Here is a 21,393-nt window from a genome sequence, read left to right on the forward strand (position 1 = left end):
TTGGAAAGGATGAGTTTAGAGACTTCTGCCTCAGAGAGTGGAGAGAAGGATGAAAACGAGTGTATGTTTGCTGGTAAGATGTTTGACAGTTTGTGGTGTGGCAAATTGTGCACTGAGGTTTGTAATTTTATTAATGAAGAATGTGGCAAAGTCGTCAGCTGTTAGAGTTGATGAAGGAGGGGGAGCAGGAGGACAAAGGAGGGAGGAAAATGTTTTAAAGAGCATGCGAGAGTTAGGCGAATTGTTAATTTTGTTGTGATAATATGTCCTTTTAGCAGTGGAGGCACTAGCAGAGAATGAAGAAAGGAGTGATTGATATACATTAAGGTCAGTAGGATTTTGTGATTTGCGCCATACTCTTTCTGCAGCTCTGAGCTTAGAACGATGCTCACGGAGAACATCAGATAGCCAAGGGGCAGAAGAGGTGGTACGAGTTGGCCTGGAAGACAAGGGGCAGACAGTTTCTAAACAAGATGAAAGAGTGGAATAGAAAGTATCAATAGCACTGTTAACATCAAGAGATTGTAGCGAATTTAGCTCAACGACAGGAAATATGACTAATTAACCATAACTAGTTATAATTAACTATTCATATTTTAGATCCACTGTAGATATTTAGCTGACCACTCAGGGTCAACCGTCTTGTCAATTCTAAGAACGTTAATTTCCTGGTTAAAGGAAATAACCTTCTTACTGCATGGCTTTGTTTACAGCAAAGTAAAATAAAATAAAATTACAATTTAATAAAATAAATTGTACTAAATAATTTTTAGTTTTAGTTATTGATACAAAATATATTGAAAATTGACAAAATAAACAAAAAATAAACAGAAATAAAATAAAACTTAAAAACTATAAAAATGTCTAAAGATCTAACAATTTGTTTCCAGATGTAACTTTTTTGCGTTTAATATTCTGTTGCTATAGTGTTCTGAATGGTTTTATCCTGTTGCTAATGCGGTTTCTAGGGTGCTTTGGGCCATGTGGTTGCTTACTGACCCAAGTAAAAACATCCGTAAATGTAAGTAACAATATTCTTTTTTAACCCTTAGGCTCTGATGTGCATGTCCTGTGATGAGGAAAGATGGAGACGTCCAAATTCACACTTTCTCCAAACTCCAGCCATGCTAACAAGACCGACTCTTCCCCAGACAGTCCATTCACTCTTGTGGAGCTTGTTCTCATCATTCTCGGCCTGAGCACTTTAAGCCTGATCACCATTATCGGCAACGTGCTGGTCATGCTCTCCATCAAGGTCAACAGGAACCTCCAGACGGTCAACAACTACTTCCTGTTCAGTCTAGCATGTGCTGACTTGTTCATCGGCGTTTTCTCCATGAACCTGTACACTGTGTACATTGTGACTGGCCGCTGGCCTTTAGGAGCTTTGGTGTGTGACCTCTGGTTGGCTCTGGACTACGTGGTGAGCAACGCCTCCGTTATGAACCTCCTCATCATCAGCTTTGACCGATATTTCTGCGTCACCAAACCTCTCAGCTACCCAGTCAAAAGGACCCACAGGATGGCAGGCATGATGATCGCCGCCGCTTGGATTCTGTCGTTCATTCTCTGGGCTCCGGCCATCCTGTTCTGGCAGTTCATCACAGGCAGCCGGACAATTCCCGAGGGTGAGTGCTACATCCAGTTTTTCTCCAATGCCGTGGTGACCTTTGGCACAGCCATCGCTGCCTTCTACCTGCCGGTCGTCACCATGACTGTACTGTACTGGCAGATCTCCAAAGCCAGCCGCAGCCGAGTCCGAAGCCGAGACAGCCGGAGAGTTTCTCGAGTCAGTAATGATGGAGGCCAGGCTGGACCCACAACTGGGAGCAATACGGAGAGGAAGTCGATCCAAGCAGGAGAGAAAATGGTCCTATGCAAGCAGAGTGCTTCAGATGCCACTACAGGTAAGTAATTCCAAATATTCTCATCGTCCCAAACCTGTATGACTTTTTTCCTCAGTGGGAGATATTTTGAAGAATGTTCACACTTTCTATAATGTTTACACAATTTATATGCAAAGACCAAGGGCTGTCAAGCTCCAAAAAAGACAAAATAGTCTATACCAGAAATTTCCAAACTTTTTCAATTAGTGTTGTTATTGTTAACTAATGTTAGTTTAAAAAATATAAATTTAATAACATTTGTGTTGATTGAAATAAATCTGAAAGAATAAAATAAAATATAAATATTAGATGAAAAACCTAAATTGCTTTGGCAACGGAAAAAAAATGAATAATCTGAAGTACTGAAATTCCTAAAACTAAAATAAAAATAAATTAAAGCTAAGCAGAAATATTTTTAAAAGAAGAAGAAAAAAACACACACACACACACACACAAAAAAGTCAAAAGCACATACAAATATTAAAACCTAAATAAAAATGATAACTAAAAAATGACTCTAATTCAAAATATTAAATACTAATAGTAATAGTATATAATTAATACTAAATTAACAGTTTGAAAATGACACTCAAATATGAACCTCTTTCTTTTTTAATTATTTCTTTATTATTTTAATAATATGCATAGGAGAAAAGAGTCATAGAACAAAAATAACATATACAATTAGTAACAAAAGTCAGGTACAGTAAAAATAATAAAACAATAAAGGCAGCAGTAAGTATTTAGATATAATAAACTGATGGAAAATACAGTACAGATGCAGGGAAGAAAATGTTATAATTTTATAATAATAAAAATTGTATTAGATAGATAGATGTAAAAAAAACAAAAAAAAACAATCTCCTTGTAAATTATAAAGGCAGGTATATATAATCATGTATAAAGACACGTCTATCTATCTATCTATCTATCTATCTATCTATCTATCTATCTATCTATCTATCTATCAGTATATCTATCTATCGTTTGTGTGTATTTTTTATTGTTAAAAAATCTTATTGTTAAAATATCAAAAACACTAATGTGTTCAAAATCATGGAAAAAATATTTAAAAATAATAATAAATTATAATTAATTAATTATAATTATAAAATTATTTTAAAAGACTGAAATTGAAGCTGCTAAGACATATAACTACTTTTATGGTTCTTTTGGGAGCTCGGGCAAGCCGACCATATACACTCAATCACAAGTATTATGTTCTTTTCCCAGTTTGCTTAATAAAATATAGCTAAATCTCACAATCATCAAAGATCTCAGTGAAAATGTATTGTACCCACCTGCAGGAGAAGAGCGTGAGAGTGAGAATGACTCTTTATCTGGAAGTGTGCACGCTTCTTCCAGTCAGAGGGACGAGGAGGCCGTATCCATAAGCACTAACAGTGACATCAGAAGCCGTCAGAACCAATCGGCTCCGCTGGCCACAGGAAGTTGGGTCAGATTTACTTTCTTCAGAACAACATCACAAAAGGACCTGCAAAACACCTATAAACCCAACAACGGAGGTCAGGACATGAGTCTGGTGTCACAGAAGATTCTCATGCCACGTTATCAGAAGAGGAAGAGCTTATCATTGCGGGAGAAGAAAGTCACAAGGACCATTATGGCCATTCTGGTGGCGTTTGCAGCCACATGGACGCCCTACAATGTCATGGTGCTCATCAACACGTTTTGCTCGGCCTGTATTCCAAACACGATGTGGACCTTTGGCTACTGGCTCTGCTACATAAACAGTACGGTGAACCCAGCCTGCTATGCCCTGTGCAATGTCACCTTCAAGAACACCTTCAAACAGCTGCTGACATGCAAATACCGGAATATTCATGCCACCAGAAAACTTTAAGACTGTGGGGCAAAGCCCTATGCGCTTATAAACCGCTTCACTGACGATATCCAGAGTCTGGTAGTTTGGATCCGTTCCTGGGTTTGAAAATACCAGGCTTGTCCAAACTGTTGAAACATTTATATGATATTTCAGCAGCCAGATTATGAGGAGGACTGCTGAAAAGTAGCTGCGTTTTATTTCTTTGCATTATTAAAATACAAATATTGGTAATTTTCATTGGTGCCCTTCCAAGCTTCTTGCTAAAACATTTTATTACAAATGATATGTATAAAACACACTACACTCTAAAAAATGCTGGGTTAAAAAGGGACAAACCCAGCTATTGGGTTGTTTTGACCCAGCGGTTGGTTTCAAAACAACCCAATAGCTGGGTTTGTCCCTTTTTAACCCAGAATTTTTAAGAGTGTACTGTTCCAAAGTTCCACAAAAATGTTAAGAAGCACAACTGTTTTCAGCATTAATAATAAGAAGTAGGGATGCACGATATATCGGCCACCATATCGGTATCGGCCGATAAATGCTCATTTTTTCTGTTATCGGTATCGGCCTGATAAGAAAATTTGGCCGATATCTTAAAGCCGATAAATAATGCATTATTTCCTTCAGAGACACTTCAGATGCGCGCTGTTCGTTTGCAGCCTTTTGTTTCTTGAGCAGCAAATCAGCATATTAGAATGATTTCTGAAGGATCATGTGACACTGAAGACTGGAGTAATGATGCTGAAAATTCAGCTTTACATCACAAAAATAAATTACATTTTAAAATATATTCAAATAAAAAGTGTTACTTTAAATTGTAATATTATTTGGCAATTTTATTGTATATTTTAACCAAAGAAACCTCCATTACAGTGCATGTATTTGTTAAGATCACGTGTTCTCTTTCAATGTGACTTTAATTCAATTTTCCTAGTATTCAAGTAATTACGCCAATAATACTTCATTATTACACTAATTTATATATATATATATATATATATATATATACACACACACACATTTTATATATAATTTGCAATTTCTAAGTGGTGCAGTATTCTGCATGTATAAAAAGTATTTATTTATTGTTTTTTTCTGATTAGCCTTATGAAAATAATCAAATTTTCACTTTTTTACTTCCAATTAAATGTACTTAAAACACATTTGATTATCATGTTATCTTATGTATATATGCACTGTTTAGTTATTTATTCATCTATGTGTGGTGGGGAAAAAAATAAAAACAGTAAAATTATGTAAAGAAATGTAATTCAGACAGAATGTAATGTGTTGTATTGAACTGGAGGATACAATATATATATTTTTTTTTTTAAATATCAGTAATGAAACAATTTAGTTAAAAACAAATTTGAGCTTTAATCATTTATCATAAGAAAATAAACAGACATCTTTAACAAGCAAACTGGCCTTTTTTTTAAACAAAATTTAAATTGCATATGTTCCATTTTTCCAGGGAGGAATCACATAAAACCAACAAGCAAGTTTTCAGTCCTTGTCCACGCACATGGTAAACATTTGTTCCTCTTCAGTTTACAGTATAATGCTGGTATTTCAGGATAAATACTATTAAAGGCAGTGACAAAAAGCGTTTGTCAGTGGAAATGAGAATAAAAGACATTTTTACCTCAATATGAAGCTCTAAAACAAAGTACAGAAAAACACAAAGGCATTCAAAGGGAACCGTCAGACTATATAACATTAGCAAGGCTGTTCAGTGTTTTATTGCTGATTCAATTTGAACTACATCAAGCCTCTTTTCCGAACAGGCTTAGTAACAAAGTACACGACGTCTTCATAAAATAATACACCTCTCTAGAAAAACCAAGACATCGCTGGCGACGCTGAGGTAGTTAGGAGGTGTAGCAGGGCAGGATCTCAGACGAGTCTCCTAAACCCTTGTCCTCGGTCATTTGCCAAAGTCCCAAGTTCAACACCTTAAGGCAGGGCAGCTGCGTGATTCTCTCCAGTCCTCTTTTCGTTATTTTGGTACAGCCGTACAGGTCTATGCCGGTCAGCTGCGTCAGGTGATCCGCTATGAGCTCGAGGCCCTTGTCCGTGATCCGCACGCACTGGCCGATGTTCAGCGTCTTGAGCTCGTGCATCTGCCGGACCATCCGGTTGATCCCGTCGTCGCTGATGTGGCACGAGCAAAGCGACAGGGACTTGAGCTGGTACAAGCCCTGCGCGATGTAAGCCAGGCTTTGGTCGCCCACTTTGTCGCAAAACGACACATCCAGCCCGTACAGCCTCAGAGCGCCCATGGAGAGATGCATGATACCCGTATCGCTAATGTTATCGCACGAGCGCAAGTTCAGAGTCCAGAGCTGGGTCATGTGTGACAGGTGGATCATGCCAGCGTCGGATATGCCACCGCAAAAGCTCAGGTTTAGGACTTTCAGCTTGTTTAGGCCCTTAGAAATGTGCTTGAGCGACAAATCGGTCAGTTTCTGACAGTCCTGCAACGTGAGGTGCTCCAAACTCAAGCAGCCCTCCGCGGCGCTGCGCGTCATGCCGGCCAGGTGTCCGATGCCTACATCCGAAACGTGTCTGCAGCTTCTCAAATTCAGGCTTTTGAGATTATGAAGGCCCCAGGCGATAAGCAACAACCCCGTGTTAGTGATATTACTACACCCGCCCAGATCCAGCAGCTCCAGGTTCTTTAGATACTGCGCGATCCTGCCCAAACTGGAATCGGTGATCTGTTTGCACAGGCTCAGGTTGAGCATCCTCAGTGACGGGATGTCCTGCACGAATGCATGTCCCAGGCCGTTATCCGTCAGGTTGTAGCATCCGCTCAAGTTAAGGCTCTCGATGTTGGGCATGCCCTGGATAACGTAGCTAAGGCTGCGCCTCAGGCTGAGGATCTGGACTTTCTTGACGCCTCTGGTTTGGAGGCTGGGGAACAGCGACGGGTTTGCTCTTCTCAGGTGGAGTTTGGCTTCTACTCCTCTCCAGACGGATTTGTGGTACGAGGCGTCTCTCCAAGCCATGCATACTTGCGCGACTCTGCCTTTGCCTTTGACGTCCAGGTAGTTGAAAATCATCGCTAAGATCTCCGGGAAGAGGCTCGAGACGTGGATCTCCATTTCTAAGAGCGGCTCGTTAGCTTAGCTAAGTTATTAGTCTGGTCTTCTGCCGGCGAGGACCGCATGTAAAAGAAATGCCGTGAGAAATGGAAGAAAACGAACAACGAAAATAAAAAACGAACAACGAAAATAAAAAACGAACGCGCTTTGCTGCATTCAGAACTCTGTCTGGGATTCATTCGCTTGGAATAACCAGCTTACGTCGCTGTATTTGCGCCGCCAGGTCTTCGTAGCGACTACTTCTAAATCGCGGCGCATGTTTTTTAAACATAAATTTAGATCCATGAAAAAGCTCGAGGAAAAGACTTTGAAAAACTGAATGTAAACGGTTGGAGAAAACAAACGATTTCCCGTGAATACAAATCAGCCATTTGACGAAAACTATGGAGTTCGGTTTCCGGTAGCCTTTGTCTTCGTCTATTCAAAACGGGGAGGGTGACTGTTCAGCGGGCTGGTCTTATTGTATTGAAAAAGCCGTATGTTTATGTTCAAAAGGTCTGAAATTTATATCAAAAGTGATCATTTTTCTTTAAAAAACATATTAAGTATTACATTTGCTCAAGTGAATTCAAATTGTGTTTTAGAAACAACAGCAACCCCCCTATTAGTGATGGGAAGTGCGACTCATTTGCGCGAATCGATTCCTTTGAACAGTTTCAAAGAATTAGTTCACAAAACGTGAATCTTTACGTCATGACGCAATACGTAAATACGTAATCCTTCTAAAATCGTCCATTTTATATATATTTATATATAAAATCATACATTTAACTCTTAAAAATATATAAGCATTTACATTAAGCCTAAGCAACTCTAAAAAATAATTTACGTTGAAAAAGTCTTGGCACGTTTTATTTTTAAAAAGCAGAAGCTTTTTGGTTGTAAATATATTTATAACAAGTCATTGTTTGTAAACTTTATGATATTAGGGTATTAAATTAACTTGAGTCAAACTCTCGCCAACATTTCAGGCGAGGCCAGGCACATCTCAAACAAGCAAATGATTCAGTCATGATTCAACCTTACTTCCGGCTCAATGTCACTGGCCTTAAAGGTGCATATCATCAAAATCTGACTTTTCCAGGTTGTAAGTGCTATAATCAGGTCCCTGGTGCATCTACCAACCAAGGAAACGTGAAAAAGATTAACCCAGTAACTTTGTTTTGGGAAGCCTTTTTCTGCAAGCGTCTGAGAAAACGAGCGCGTCTGATTTCGCTCTCTTGGTGACGTGGCAAAGGGATCTCAATATAATATTACCGCCCCTTAATCTGTAAGTTTCCACCCACGGCGCCGTCATTTTGATTTCGCAAGCGACAACGGTGTACCAGCAACATGGCGAAAGTTTGAGCAAAACACGCTAACTGTTCTGTCTTTGTCTGCACAGACGAGGACAGAACACTATTTAGATCTAAAATAAACATGCAATTTATTTTCCAGCTGTTTATCTTCACAGACATAACCGGCTGTTTTTGTAATTCATGTGTTTTTAACAAACTTGTGTGTGAATGAGAACTTAGTTTAGTACTCACATGCTGTGCGCTCAGAAAAACGTATATCAGAAGTTTAAACTAATATGGTTTAAAACGCATGATTTCAGTGGATAAACATGATAATCAGAACCAAAACAGATGTTTTATCAGGTCTGAGCTGTAATGAAGCAGCTCTATTCTGGAAAAGGGGGCGGGGAGCAAGAGCTCCTTTGCATTTAAAGAGACAGGCACGAAAAACAGCGTGTTTCTGCTTCCACTCAAAATAGGCATTTTCAAAATGATATAATAAATGATCTGTAAGGTATTTTGAGCTGAAACTTTACAGACACATTCTGGGCACACCAAAGACTTGTAAAAAGGGGCATAATATGTCTCCTTTAAACAAATAAGCTCCACAGTTATCTTTGAATAGGAAATCAAACATGAGTGTTTACACGCTTCCTTCATATGCAAATCTGTTTATCTTACCGACAAGAGTTACCAAAGAAAATTATAATGAAATCCATCAAAGCATAGAATAAAATATGAGCACGACCAATATAAAACCCAGCCTATTTGTTCACAGACTTCACACATAATCTTTGAAACACTCATAAACGTGAAGCATAAAAAGTATTTTACTACGAATTCAGTCTGGTTGAGGTTGTCCACAGCAGCACACATGAAAGCTGATAACAAATTCAGTATGAAAGTAAGCACAGACTTCAGAAATGACAGTGCAAGGTATTAAAGTACCACTGTAAACTTTTTACATTCCTAAAAAATGTTGCTTGTGTAAAAACCTATGCAAGTATGCTCAATCTCAAACCTATAAAACTACAGAGAAATTCATTATCTTATAACCTAAATCAAAAAGCTTACATACATAGAAAACAGAAACAAAAATCACAAAAAACTCTTTAAAGTACCTTATAATTTTTTATACAATGGGGCTTTTATGCATCATTTCAATTTCATAATCTGGAATAAGCATTTATCCAATTATACTTATGCGTATTTACCAATTAAATTAACTCCTAAATTCTAAAGAAATCTGACAATAATCTTTTTAAATTAAAGAATGCCTTTTTATAAAATAGCCTTTTATAGTCAAAAAGTAAAATTTAGCATTCCAGTTTCATCTAACACCATCTTTCTGTATTTATACTATTTTATCAACTAACTAAAAGGGAGTTTTTGTTAACACATTCAATTAGCAAACCCCGTTAACTTCCAGGCAGCTCATTGTCACATAAAAAAAGCAACAAGCTTGAGAAACAAACGGCGTGTTCAAGATGTACAATGTTCTGCACTGTATTATCATCAGCGACTGTTATTCTCAGATTAAGAGACTAATTTATTTTCATACCATTAAGAGCACAGGTTAGCTTGACAATGATTAAAAAGCACTAAATGTAGTTCATTTAAAGCCCTATGACAATAAATAGTGCATGTGATCAAGAGTGACAATAATGGAAGAGATTTCTACATTTAGGCATACTGTCGTCTCATAACACATTACCATACGTGAAGTTCACTTAAGGTGCAGTCACAATTTCGCGAATAAAAAACAAGATTATGCAATTGAATAACAATTGTCTATTGTTGATTGGGTATTGATGTATGAAGCACACCTCACACAGAAGAACTAATAAACCAATCAGCTTTCTGATGGTCGACGTGGCAAATCCATGTGAAAATCATGAACCCATTGCGAATTCTTTCTCCCTCACGTGAAACTCCCAACTGGGTGAATTCCTACTGGATTTCGTCTGCGAAAATTCGACAAACAACAGTAAATGTGACAACAACTTTAAACAAACTTTAAACAAAAGAAGTTTATTTCTGCCATGGAATAAAAAATGTAAAAAAAATTCTCACAATTGCGAGTTTATATCTCACAATTTCAAATGATAAACTCGTAGTTTCGAGTTTACATCTCGCAAATGACTTTTTCCTCAAGATTTTGAGTTTTAAGCTTTTTTTTTTTATAGAAGTCACTTTTTTTCTGAATTCTGACCTGATATTTCACAATAACTTTTTTTCGGCCAAAAAAACAAAAACAAAATGTAATTGTGACTTTTTTTCTTGCAATCTAGCAGTTCTAAGACAAGTCTTAATTGTGAGATATAAACTCTAAATTGCGAGATAAAAAGCCACAATCACCCTTTTTAATTTTTTTTATTCCATTGCGGAAATAAGCTTCTATAAATGAGAGACAGTAAAATGTGTATTAATTAAAATGGAGACATTCCACGTCTATTGTCTATGAAAAACTAGAAAAATTCAACTATTTTTGAAAATGGGCTCATTTTCCAACTCCCCTAGAGTTAAACAGCTGAGTTTTACCGTTTTCGAATCCATTTAGCCGATCTCTGGGTCTGGCGGTAGCACTTTTAGCTGCAGCTTAGCATAGATCATTGAATCTGATTAGACCGTTAGCATCTCGCTCAAAAATGACCAAAGAGTTTCGATATTTTTCCTATTTAAAACTTGACTCTTCTGTAGTTACATCGTGTACTAAGACCGACGGAAAATGAAAAGCTGCGATTTTCTAGACCAATATGGCTAGGAACTATACTCTCATTCCGGTGTAATAATCAAGGAACTTTGCTGCCGTACCATGGGTGCAGCTGGCGCAATGATGTTACGCAGCGCCTGAAAATAGGCTTATAGGAAGTTACCTAGCTGGGGACTATTTTCAGGCGCTGCGTAACATCATTGCTACCGCCAGACCCAGAGATCGGCTGAATGGATTCTAAAACGGTAAAACTCAACTGTTTAACTCTAGGGGAGTTGGAAAATGAGTCTATTTTCAAAAATAGTGGAGTGTTCCTTTAATGCATTTTTTTTACACATTTGACACATTTCTACTGACAGCCTTAGTTTTTAACAATAAATAAAGAAACAAATCGTTTTGTGAAAACATTTATTTCTGTTTATCTCTCCTCCCTTGTGAAATATGTTATTTGAGATATATAATTGTATTTGTGTATTTTTATGACGTTTGTCTTCACTTTTTTTCTGAATTCTGACCTGATATTTCACAATAACTTTTTTTCGGCCAAAAAAACAAAAACAAAATGTAATTGTGACTTTTTTTCTTGCAATCTAGCAGTTCTAAGACAAGTCTTAATTGTGAGATATAAACTCTAAATTGCGAGATAAAAAGCCACAATCACCCTTTTTAATTTTTTTTATTCCATTGCGGAAATAAGCTTCTATAAATGAGAGACAGTAAAATGTGTATTAATTAAAATGGAGACATTCCACGTCTATTGTCTATGAAAAACTAGAAAAATTCAAAAATTCATCCACAGGTTTAGAACATTATGAAAACAATCACTTTAAATTGAGTATTCTCCCATTTTTCCCACAAAGCAGCCTTGGCTTTTGCGCAAAGCAGGAATGAAATTCCAGTTTTAAAAATCACAACGTACATAACTACTTCACAAGTTCACAGAAAATAGTGGTAGTTTATAATCTGAAACATCTGAAATGGATTCTTCACAGCAATTGATTCCATCAGCTAGTTTTCCTGCTCGTTCCGAAAGAATCGGAGCGGCAGTGGGAAAAGTCGATGAAGATTCCGTCAGGATCTGATTCCAGTGAGTCCAGCCCCTGCATTACAATCGTCTCCGGACTGGAGGAGCAGCTCGGGGGTGACGAAAGGGCCTTGTCCACCTTGGATGAAGCCATCGGGGCGTCCGCTGCATGCAGACACCCTACGGAGGTGTGGATGAAGACGGGCGGAGAAATCAGAGCGGGCTGTCCCGTGGCCCCTCGCATCACACCGGACAGGGTGAGGTCGTGATCGAGTGAGAGTCTGGGGGTTGAGCTGGTCTCTATTCCCACAGACAGGGCCGAATAGCCCTGGGGCTCTATGCAGGAAGTGACGTCACACGCAGAGTGACGCCGGATGCCGACGCTGCCTACAGAGCTCACTTCAGAGTCGTACTCGGCCACAGGGGTCAGCATGGGGATGTTGTAACTCTTGGAGCGCACTACTGGATTACTGGAGGGCAGGTCTGCAGACTTGGACCAGCAATACTGCAAACGCCTCTCTGGAAAGATTTTTAAGAAATGAATAATGATATACTGCTTTTTCATTGAACACATAGCAGTAGTAGTACAGTTCTGACATACTTTATAGATATACAAACGGCTGAATGACAAGGGATCAAAGCTGTAAATGTTTCTGGGTGGAGAACATCCTTGCAAGATTTTTAAAGGGACAGTTCATCCATTTATTAAATAAAAGTTTAAAGGAATACGCCACTATTTTTGAAAATGGGCTCATTTTCCAACTCCCCTAGAGTTAAACAGCTGAGTTTTACCGTTTTCGAATCCATTTAGCCGATCTCTGGGTCTGGCGGTAGCACTTTTAGCTGCAGCTTAGCATAGATCATTGAATCTGATTAGACCGTTAGCATCTCGCTCAAAAATGACCAAAGAGTTTCGATATTTTTCCTATTTAAAACTTGACTCTTCTGTAGTTACATCGTGTACTAAGACCGACGGAAAATGAAAAGCTGCGATTTTCTAGACCAATATGGCTAGGAACTATACTCTCATTCCGGTGTAATAATCAAGGAACTTTGCTGCCGTACCATGGGTGCAGCTGGCGCAATGATGTTACGCAGCGCCTGAAAATAGGCTTATAGGAAGTTACCTAGTTGGGGACTATTTTCAGGCGCTGCGTAACATCATTGCTACCGCCAGAACCAAAGATCGGCTGAATGGATTCTAAAACGGTAAAACTCAACTCTTTAACTCTAGAAGAGTTGGAAAATGAGTCTATTTTCAAAAATAGTGGAGTGTTCCTTTAATGCATTTTTTTTACACATTTGACACATTTCTACTGACAGCCTTAGTTTTTAACAATAAATAAAGAAACAAATCGTTTTGTGAAAACATTTATTTCTGTTTATCTCTCCTCCCTTGTGAAATATGTTATTTGAGATATATAATTGTATTTGTGTATTTTTATGACGTTTGTCTTTGCAACTGTCATCTTAAATTTTATTTATGGTGAAAAGAGATTTACAAACAATTAGAATATAATTAAAATCTTTCTCTTTAGGTTTATACAGCTAACATAAACAACATGTAGAAAAACCACACAAAATAAATGTTTTCCAGATATTATTTTAAATGTAGCCAGTTATGTAATTTTGGAAACAACATGCTATAATATTTATATTATAATATAGAGTTTAATATTTATAATTATAATATTAATATAATAGTGTTTTTTCCTCATACAGTATAAATGTGTCTTAATACATGAAAACAGTCCTTTTTAAAACTCATTTTTGATCTTTAAATCTTTTTATTTTTCTGTATTTCTATGATGCAGGCAAAAAAATTATATGTTTTAATGAATTATTCCGTGTGTGTAAATTATGAATAGGACCACTGAAAAGTAGTGGTGGACAGTTTAATAATGTTTTATTTCTTTGCAATATTAAAATACAAATGTTGGTCATTTTCACTGCTGTCCTTCCAAGCTTTTTTGCTGAAAATTATATTATAAATTATATATGTATAAAACATATAGTACTGTTTAGAAGTTTGGGGTCAGTAACATTTTTTGATGCGTTAAAGGCTATCAATTTAATTTTCGTAACAAATGTAAACTTGCATAAATGTAAATACATTTAATGTTAAATAAGATTTCGTTTTCAAATATTTTGAACTTTCTATTCATCAAAGAATCCTGAAAAAAATGTAGCATGGGTTCCACAAAAATACAAAACATCACAACTGTTTTCAACATTGATAATAATAATAATAATAATAATAATAAATGTTTTTGAGCACCAACTCATTATACTAGAATGATTTCTGAAGGATCATGTGACACTGAAGACTGGAGTAATAATGCTGAAAATTCAGCTTTGCCATCACAGAAATAAATTACATTTTAAATTATATTATAATAAAAACCAGTTATTTTAAATTCTAATATTTCACAATATTACTGTTTTAACTGTAGAGACCCCAAATTTTTGATTTGTAGAATATTTTTTTCTTTCTTAAAAAAAAAAAATAAAATACAGCTGCCATTTTAACTTGTGTGAACTATCCCTTAAGTTCACTTCTTTGGATATCTGAAACGTTGGGTTTTCAAAATGCTGCTTTATTGCTTCTCTCACCGATAACACAGGAGCACTGAGAAGCGCCACACTCATGTGAACACAGTCCCTGCGTGCCCAGGTACGGCGACACCACCTTCTGAATGAGAGACTCCAGCTTCAGGTATTCTTCACTCACACCTTTGGATTCATGAACCCCCTGTAAGACATGAAGTTTCACTTTGACTCTATCCCTTTTGAAATATGAATTACAGTCATTGTAGTTGAGACGCACAAGGCCTGTGATTAATGTCTCACTCTATATGACACAACTGCTGAAATCATCGCAAATGACCCATCCTGAAGTCGCTATGTTATAATCTCTGGGTGCAGCTCATGACAGTATGGCTGGATCTTTCACATGATCTAAGAAGATGTGTACCTGTAACACCAAAAGCATCTGGACGATGGAGGGAGGGACGCGGGCTCGCGGTCTGGACATAGCCTCCTCCAGCTTCATGTTAAGGGTGATGGTGTTTCGGAAGTGCAGCAGGGCCAGCTGACGCACCGATGGCTCCTTCCCCTGAGATGCCATGAACACACACAACTGCTGTAGCTGATGTCTGACCAGTTATTTCACACAGGATGACTAGACTGTACCTGGACGGGGTGGAAGATGGCTTGAAGCATGGTGAGAACATCACAAAAGAAGAAGTCCCACGTCTCAGCCAAAGAGTCCAGTAACTTCTGACCTATTTCCAGCCAGAAGGAAAACAGTTTGTGTTGTTCGTGACATACTGTGTAATGGCATTAACATTCAAAATTGTTTTAAGGAATGTGTTTTGTCTTTAAAATGGGAGGGTATACCTTCATAAAACCTTATTTTGTCCCGTAAAATGACCATGCCTTTAGTTAAAAGCTGATTCTGATAATGAGGAAAAGAGGGAAGAAATTTATGTTTTTTAAAATGTACATATTAGAACAAACACATCTCTAGGGGAAATACAATTAAATATCTTACCTGGAGGTATTCTGTAAAGAATGATCCCAACTCAGTTTTCAATAGCTGCCTGTTAAAATGAAATATTATAACATTTGAAAAACACATTCAAATATGTTTCGGAAGAAAAATCTAATCATTATACCTACATATAGGAGGAATATATATATATACACCTACATATTTATAAATGAAATAGGTAATTATATAAAATAAAATATACACTGTATACACTACCATTCAAAAGTTTGGGGTCGGTAATATTTTTTAATATTTGTGAGAAGTCTCTTAAAGCTCACCAAGACTGCATTCTTTTGATGATAAAAACAAACAAATAAATAAGCAGTAAAAACAACAATTTATATTAACATTTTTTATTGTTATATATTTTAAAATGTCATTTATTTTTGTGATGCAAAGCTGAATTTCCAGCATCATTACATTTCAGTCACATGATCCTTCAGAAATCTTTCTAATATGCTGATTTGCTGCTCAAGAAACACTTATTATTATTTTCTTTATCCATGTTGAACAGTTGTGTTGCTTCATATTTTTGTGGAACCCAAGCTACATTTTTTTAGGATTCTTTGATGAATGAAAAGAACAGCATTCATTTGTCTTTACTATCAGCTTTTTTCAATTTATTACGTCCCATTTGGGGGGAAAAAAAGTATAAATTTTTCTTTTAAAAACCTCTTACCGACCACAAAGTACTGAATGATATACAAATGATTAAAATATATTTTGGATGAAAGTGCCTGTAATTGTACATTTTTGCACTTTCTTCTGCATTATTTTCTTGAGAATTAGGCACATTTCCCCCCAAATTCTTATAAAAAAATACATTATTTATACAACTATTTGTACATCAAAATAGTACTATTTTCATTAATATATTCAATTTATGCCGATTATGTTTTTTATTCACTGTCCAGAAGGATTTCCATTAGTGCATTATGATATACAAACACTGAAAATAATGAGACAACCACACTTAACAGTAAAATAATGCAGATGCATTACAGTAATGAGAATGGGGGGAAATGTGCTTAATTATGTTTGTTTATTATTTTTTTTTTATATTTGATTCTGGGGTGAAATATGATGTGGGTATGTTTTTCTTAGCTGGGATGTTATTGCTTCACATTTTTTCTCGTAATAGTTACATAATAGTGGACTGAGGTTCTGCGTCCTCTCACAACTGTTCTGTGCTGATAATGTGAAGCCTCTACAGCTGCCAACGTTAACATTTGAAACACTGCTAAGAGTTACCATTATAGTGAAACTAATCATTCACAAACCTACTCTCAATTTTTTATAAAAATAAACAAAAAACACAACATACCATGCTGTTTCTCCTCACCTCACACCTTCATTGAGTGTATAGAGTTCATTGTCCGCCAGTCCTTTCTTTTGGAATACAGCAATAACTGCGTTGTGAATGCTAAAATAAATCGCACAGACGTGAAATTACATCTCAGTTTGACACTTATTGACATGCGCTACGCACAAAACCCGCACTAACCTGTTCCATGTGGCATTAGGGCCTGATCCTCTCTCCTCCAGTGAAGCCTTTTCATTTTTCCCCAGCTGACTCAGATTTGGAGAACTTACCAACTTCAACCGGTACAGAGTCCTCATGGTTCAAACAGAGGGATAAAACACGGTTCAGTTAGTCCAGAACAGCAACAACAAGTGAGAGAAGGGGAGGAGCTGGAAAGATGCAGCTAGAGACGAGAAGGGGAGGAAACTACTGTTTTATTGTAGAGAAACCAATTTCCTTCCTCCTAACATTACATTCCCATCCTTTCCTTAGTTTCTCTCTCTCTGTCAAACACACAAAGATAAACCAATCTCGTTTAATAGTTATGCAACACAAAAACACCCTTTCTTTCACACTCCAAGTATAAGGGAGTGACAACCTGCTCCTCCTGTGCGATGTGAGCCGCTTTTAAAATATGTTTACTCTTCAAAGCACTCAAACGTATTATTTTTGCCTATATGTGTTTTTTTTTTGCCTGACTAATATATATATTTATTATTATTTTTTTTTTAAATATATATACATAATTACTATACTTGTAGATATACACTACTATACATATAAGTATGTTTAAACATTATTTTATATTATTGCTATATTTTTTATAATATTAATAGTAATATGTTTTGTAATATAATGTAATATTTTTATATTTACCAAAAATAAGATAATGTAATATTTTATATAATATTGTACAAAAGTAAATAATAAATATACAACACACTTAAACACATACATTTATTTTAACATTAAAAAATAAAATATATATTTTCATAATGTAACAAAAATAATATAATAATTTTTTTATTATATTTAATATATATATATATATATATATTTTTTTTTTAACTTTTATTGAAGTATGAAAAATAGATATTACAAACTGCACTGGCGACTGTACTCTATTGATTTTAGTCTGGAAAATTTGGATCCATTTCTCACTGGCCCTGTCTGCACTCATTGAATTTACATTAATATTGATTAACCCATTTTGATACTTGGAACTATGTAATCTCCTGTGGCATCATACTGATACTAAAGAAATATACACAAAGTGACTCCCTCAGCAGGTTGTAAATTGAGGAATGTCACACATTGTGAGAACATTTTGGAATATGGCTTATGGAAAACAAAGGACATCACAAACAAATAAGAGGATATGAGTATGAATAGCAGGATGTGAGTGTGTTAATAGTTCTGTTCACAGCATCAGTTTTACCTCCGGAATGGATGACTGCTCCCATCCATGTGAAGGTGGTGTGGCAGGGCAAACAGAGCAGAGAAGCTGAATGTAGATGATCTAGGGGCGGGTCGATCAATGTGGGCTTCGCTCAAGTTCTCCAGCATTGTTATCGAAAGGCTGCCAGATCCTTCTTTCATTCAGAACATCTCTGGTCCTTCTGATAACACAAATGGACGAAGAAAGAGACCAAATGAGAGCGTGTTGTGGTGGCTGCTCCCACATAACTCATGAATGCATCTTTAAGGAATTAGATCACCAAAAATGAAAATTCTGCATTAATTACTCACCCTCGAACACAAATGAAGATATTTTTGATGAAATCTAAGAGCTTTCTGACCCTACATAGACAGCGACACAACTGACACGTTCAAGACCCAGAACGGTAGTAAGGACATCGTTAAAATAGTCCATGTGACATCAGTGGTTCAACCGAAATTTTATGAAGCGACAAGAATATTTTTTAATGCATATTCTGACGTAGAACGTCCATCTCTCTCCATCTGTATATTCTGGTTCGAATAAGTAAGGCTGGGCAAAAAATTGCAAGTCATCCTCTGTCAAAATCTTCAGACATGTTTACGAAGACTGTCTTACGTACAGCGTGCGTCTTCCTCTGCTTGTAAACAAAGCGCAGCGCATCCGGGTTTTATGTTAGAACGCCGGCTCCTGCGTCAGCAGCACCACAACACACGTGGTACTCTCGTGAGCGCTCATTGAAGACTGATACAGAAGAGAAAATATTGTTGAATAAAGTCATTATTTTTGTTTTCTTTGCGCACAAAAATATTCTCGTGGCTTCATAAAATTAAGGTTGAACCACTGATGTCACATGGACTATTTTAACGATGTCCTTAATACCTTTCTGGGCCTTGAACGAATCAGTTGCGTTGCTGTCTATGCAGGGTCAGAAAGCTCTCGGATTTCATCAAAAAAATAACTTTTTTTTTTTAAAATTTGTGTTCTGAAGATGAACAAAGGTCTTACGAGTTTGGAACGACACGAGGGTGACAGTAGCCATTGACTTCTATAGTATTTTTCCATACAATGGAAGTGAATAGCTACCGTCAAATGTTTGTTTAACAACATTCCTCAAAATATCATTCTTCAAAATACAGAAGGAAATTAATACAAGTTTGGAACAACTTGAGGGTGAGCAAATGAAGAAGAAGAAAAAAAGTGTCGTTTTCGGGTGAAGTATCCCTTTAACTAGCCTTCATTTTCGTTACAAAGAATCGGTTGATCCATCTGAATGATTTGTTCTCAAATCGAACTGATCCAGTTCTCAAATTCATTTTGAAGATCAAGTCTCCATTCGTCGTAATTGCAAAGAAAAGAGCGACCAGCATGGACTTCAAAAAAATCGAATTTGATCTCATACAGGGGTGCATTTCCCAAAAGCACCTATGCTTACCAATAGGGTTCAATCAATGGAACTTACCACAATAGTTAGCTAACGATGCTCTTGGGAAACACATCCCTGGTTTGGAACGACATGAGGGTGTGTAATGACAACAGAATTTTCGATTTTAAGTGAACTATCCCTTTAAATTTCACAACTCCCTGATGCAAGCATTTGGTAATCAGTCTCGATTATGAGGCCATGTTACAAGCGAACTACAGTAAAAACTTTTTTTTTTAACCATTACTCTGTCGAAGATATCCCCAAATTTAATTCATTTCGGCTGCTGTTAAAGCAAAGATCGATGCGCTTGTTTACGTTATTCATTCTCCATGTGTTCCTCAGCAACACAAGCCATCCCGCGCCTCCTACTGGACCATCTGGGAAGCTTCGCAAAAGAAATAGGCTACTACAACAAAAGACTTGTCTTGCATCAGTCTGTCATCATTTGCTCACGCGGCCGTAAGAGCTTTTTATGGCCTCTTTGAAAAGGAAAGAAAGAAAGAAACACACACGCAACCGCATCTCAACAGCCTCGACTTAAATAATATGTGACTTTGCTTTATGTTCCACTTTCCCTGAAGCCTCATGTCAGTTTCCCTTTGTTCACTGAACGTGCCAGGACACGAGCCACGATGTGCTAGAGGAGCAGGAGGAGTGTATCTCCCTTTCCAAAGCGCAGACAGTTAAAACGACGACGTCTGGGTAAACCTGAGAAGCCTGTTTGAGAGGAAGGGCATCACTTCCCATTCTGGACTAACAGATCTCGCTTGACTGTTCTATTAAAACGCGATACGAATCAAGCAACCCAGCTGGCCGTGTTTCAATGCATCATTTTCTGTTGGTTACATGGTCCATCACTAGCTGTAAGTTACTCATGGCGGGGTTGACGCACTGGGTACTCAATGTACCTTACGGCGATCATGGCACGTTTGTTATTTAGCAAACCCCCGGCTCGAACAGTAGTGCATCGTAACAATGTTTCCACTCACCGTCATGTGCTCCGCGTGCAGAGAGGGGGTATTTAAGTTACTTCAGTGATGACGAAAACAATAAATATGATGGCTTTCACTTCAGGAGAAACTAATCCATAAATGCGGATGTGGGCTGTGCGGGGTTAATGGATCATTCCTGTGGCATCCCCAACACTCGCCCCTCCTACATAAAGCTTCACGAGTCGCAGACTGTCTGAGTGACCAGACGCAGTCCAGACTGTGGCGCGTCCACGCCCCGACACGTGCACGCGCGCCACTGGGCGAAGGGTTGAGATGTGCTCGAGACTAAATGAAATCAGTGCTGGATGTGCTAATATTTAGTAAAGCAAATGATGTTTCCGTTTCGCTTTATGAGTTCAATTAGCCATATATAGGCTAATGAAATCCATACTCAATCCAATAACAGGGCGGCAATCTTTATTTGGATCCCTAATTTAGACTGAGATAATCCCTGCTGAGTTGACCGTGACAGGGATATAATTTAGCACACCAGCGGTTTATCTTAAAGAGGCGGAGCAGAATTCAAATAAACTGGACTTAAACTAAATTCAGCTTTTTAGTCATGACATTAATTTGCAGGCCAAAACTGAATGATAATTCGTCACAGAATTTGTGTTTTAAAAATATAAATAAACAACAATAATAATTATTATTATTGTACAAAATAATCTTTATTTGTCGCCCCCTGTTGGCACAATGCAGCAACTGACAGACATTTCCACTGAAGAAATCTTTGGACAAATATATTTATAGTCACGATTAAATTGAAGTTACATTAGAGTGTAACTGAATATCGGAAAGGAATATCGGAATATGGAAAAAAAAAAA

At 37.1% G+C, this 21,393-nt stretch overlaps 3 protein-coding genes across 5 annotated transcripts in view; 1 reads left to right on the plus strand and 2 right to left on the minus strand.

Moving 5' to 3' along the window:
• The window catches only part of LOC107554938 (muscarinic acetylcholine receptor M2-like), a 7,815-nt gene extending 4,015 nt beyond the window's left edge, over positions 1-3,800 (plus strand). Inside the window, exons 2-3 of the mRNA XM_016237600.1 lie at positions 1,053-1,886; positions 3,194-3,800. Coding sequence (XP_016093086.1) covers positions 1,085-1,886; positions 3,194-3,750 — 1,359 coding nt within the window. The 5' untranslated portion in view covers positions 1,053-1,084 and the 3' untranslated portion in view covers positions 3,751-3,800. The remainder of the gene's footprint in view (positions 1-1,052; positions 1,887-3,193) is intronic.
• Positions 3,801-5,111: 1,311 nt separating this feature from the next.
• LOC107554951 (F-box/LRR-repeat protein 14-like) lies at positions 5,112-7,269 on the minus strand. The gene has a single exon (XM_016237623.1). It carries the CDS (start codon positions 6,837-6,839, stop codon positions 5,604-5,606), a length of 1,236 nt encoding a protein of 411 aa, XP_016093109.1. The 5' UTR covers positions 6,840-7,269; the 3' UTR covers positions 5,112-5,603.
• A 4,112-nt stretch (positions 7,270-11,381) lies between these two features.
• On the minus strand, positions 11,382-21,047 carry LOC107554952 (proline-rich protein 5-like). Of its 3 annotated transcripts, none has more exons than XM_016237624.1 (10): positions 20,563-21,047; positions 18,148-18,328; positions 16,911-17,021; positions 16,749-16,829; positions 15,407-15,455; positions 15,253-15,310; positions 15,046-15,137; positions 14,828-14,968; positions 14,467-14,605; positions 11,382-12,372 (listed from the first exon to the last, which is right to left on the minus strand). In XM_016237624.1, exons 2-10 carry the CDS (start codon positions 18,306-18,308, stop codon positions 11,834-11,836), a joined length of 1,371 nt encoding a protein of 456 aa, XP_016093110.1. In that variant the 5' UTR covers positions 18,309-18,328; positions 20,563-21,047; the 3' UTR covers positions 11,382-11,833. The 3 variants fall into 3 exon arrangements, with proteins under 3 accessions (XP_016093110.1, XP_016093111.1, XP_016093112.1); XM_016237625.1 differs by lacking the exon at positions 20,563-21,047 and adding an exon at positions 20,482-20,558; XM_016237626.1 differs by lacking the exon at positions 20,563-21,047 and adding an exon at positions 19,889-20,469.
• Positions 21,048-21,393: the final 346 nt, after the last annotated feature.

Source organism: Sinocyclocheilus grahami, unplaced genomic scaffold, assembly GCF_001515645.1.
Source record: "Sinocyclocheilus grahami isolate Dianchi unplaced genomic scaffold, SAMN03320097.WGS_v1.1 scaffold520.1, whole genome shotgun sequence".
Lineage (NCBI taxonomy): Eukaryota > Metazoa > Chordata > Actinopteri > Cypriniformes > Cyprinidae > Sinocyclocheilus > Sinocyclocheilus grahami.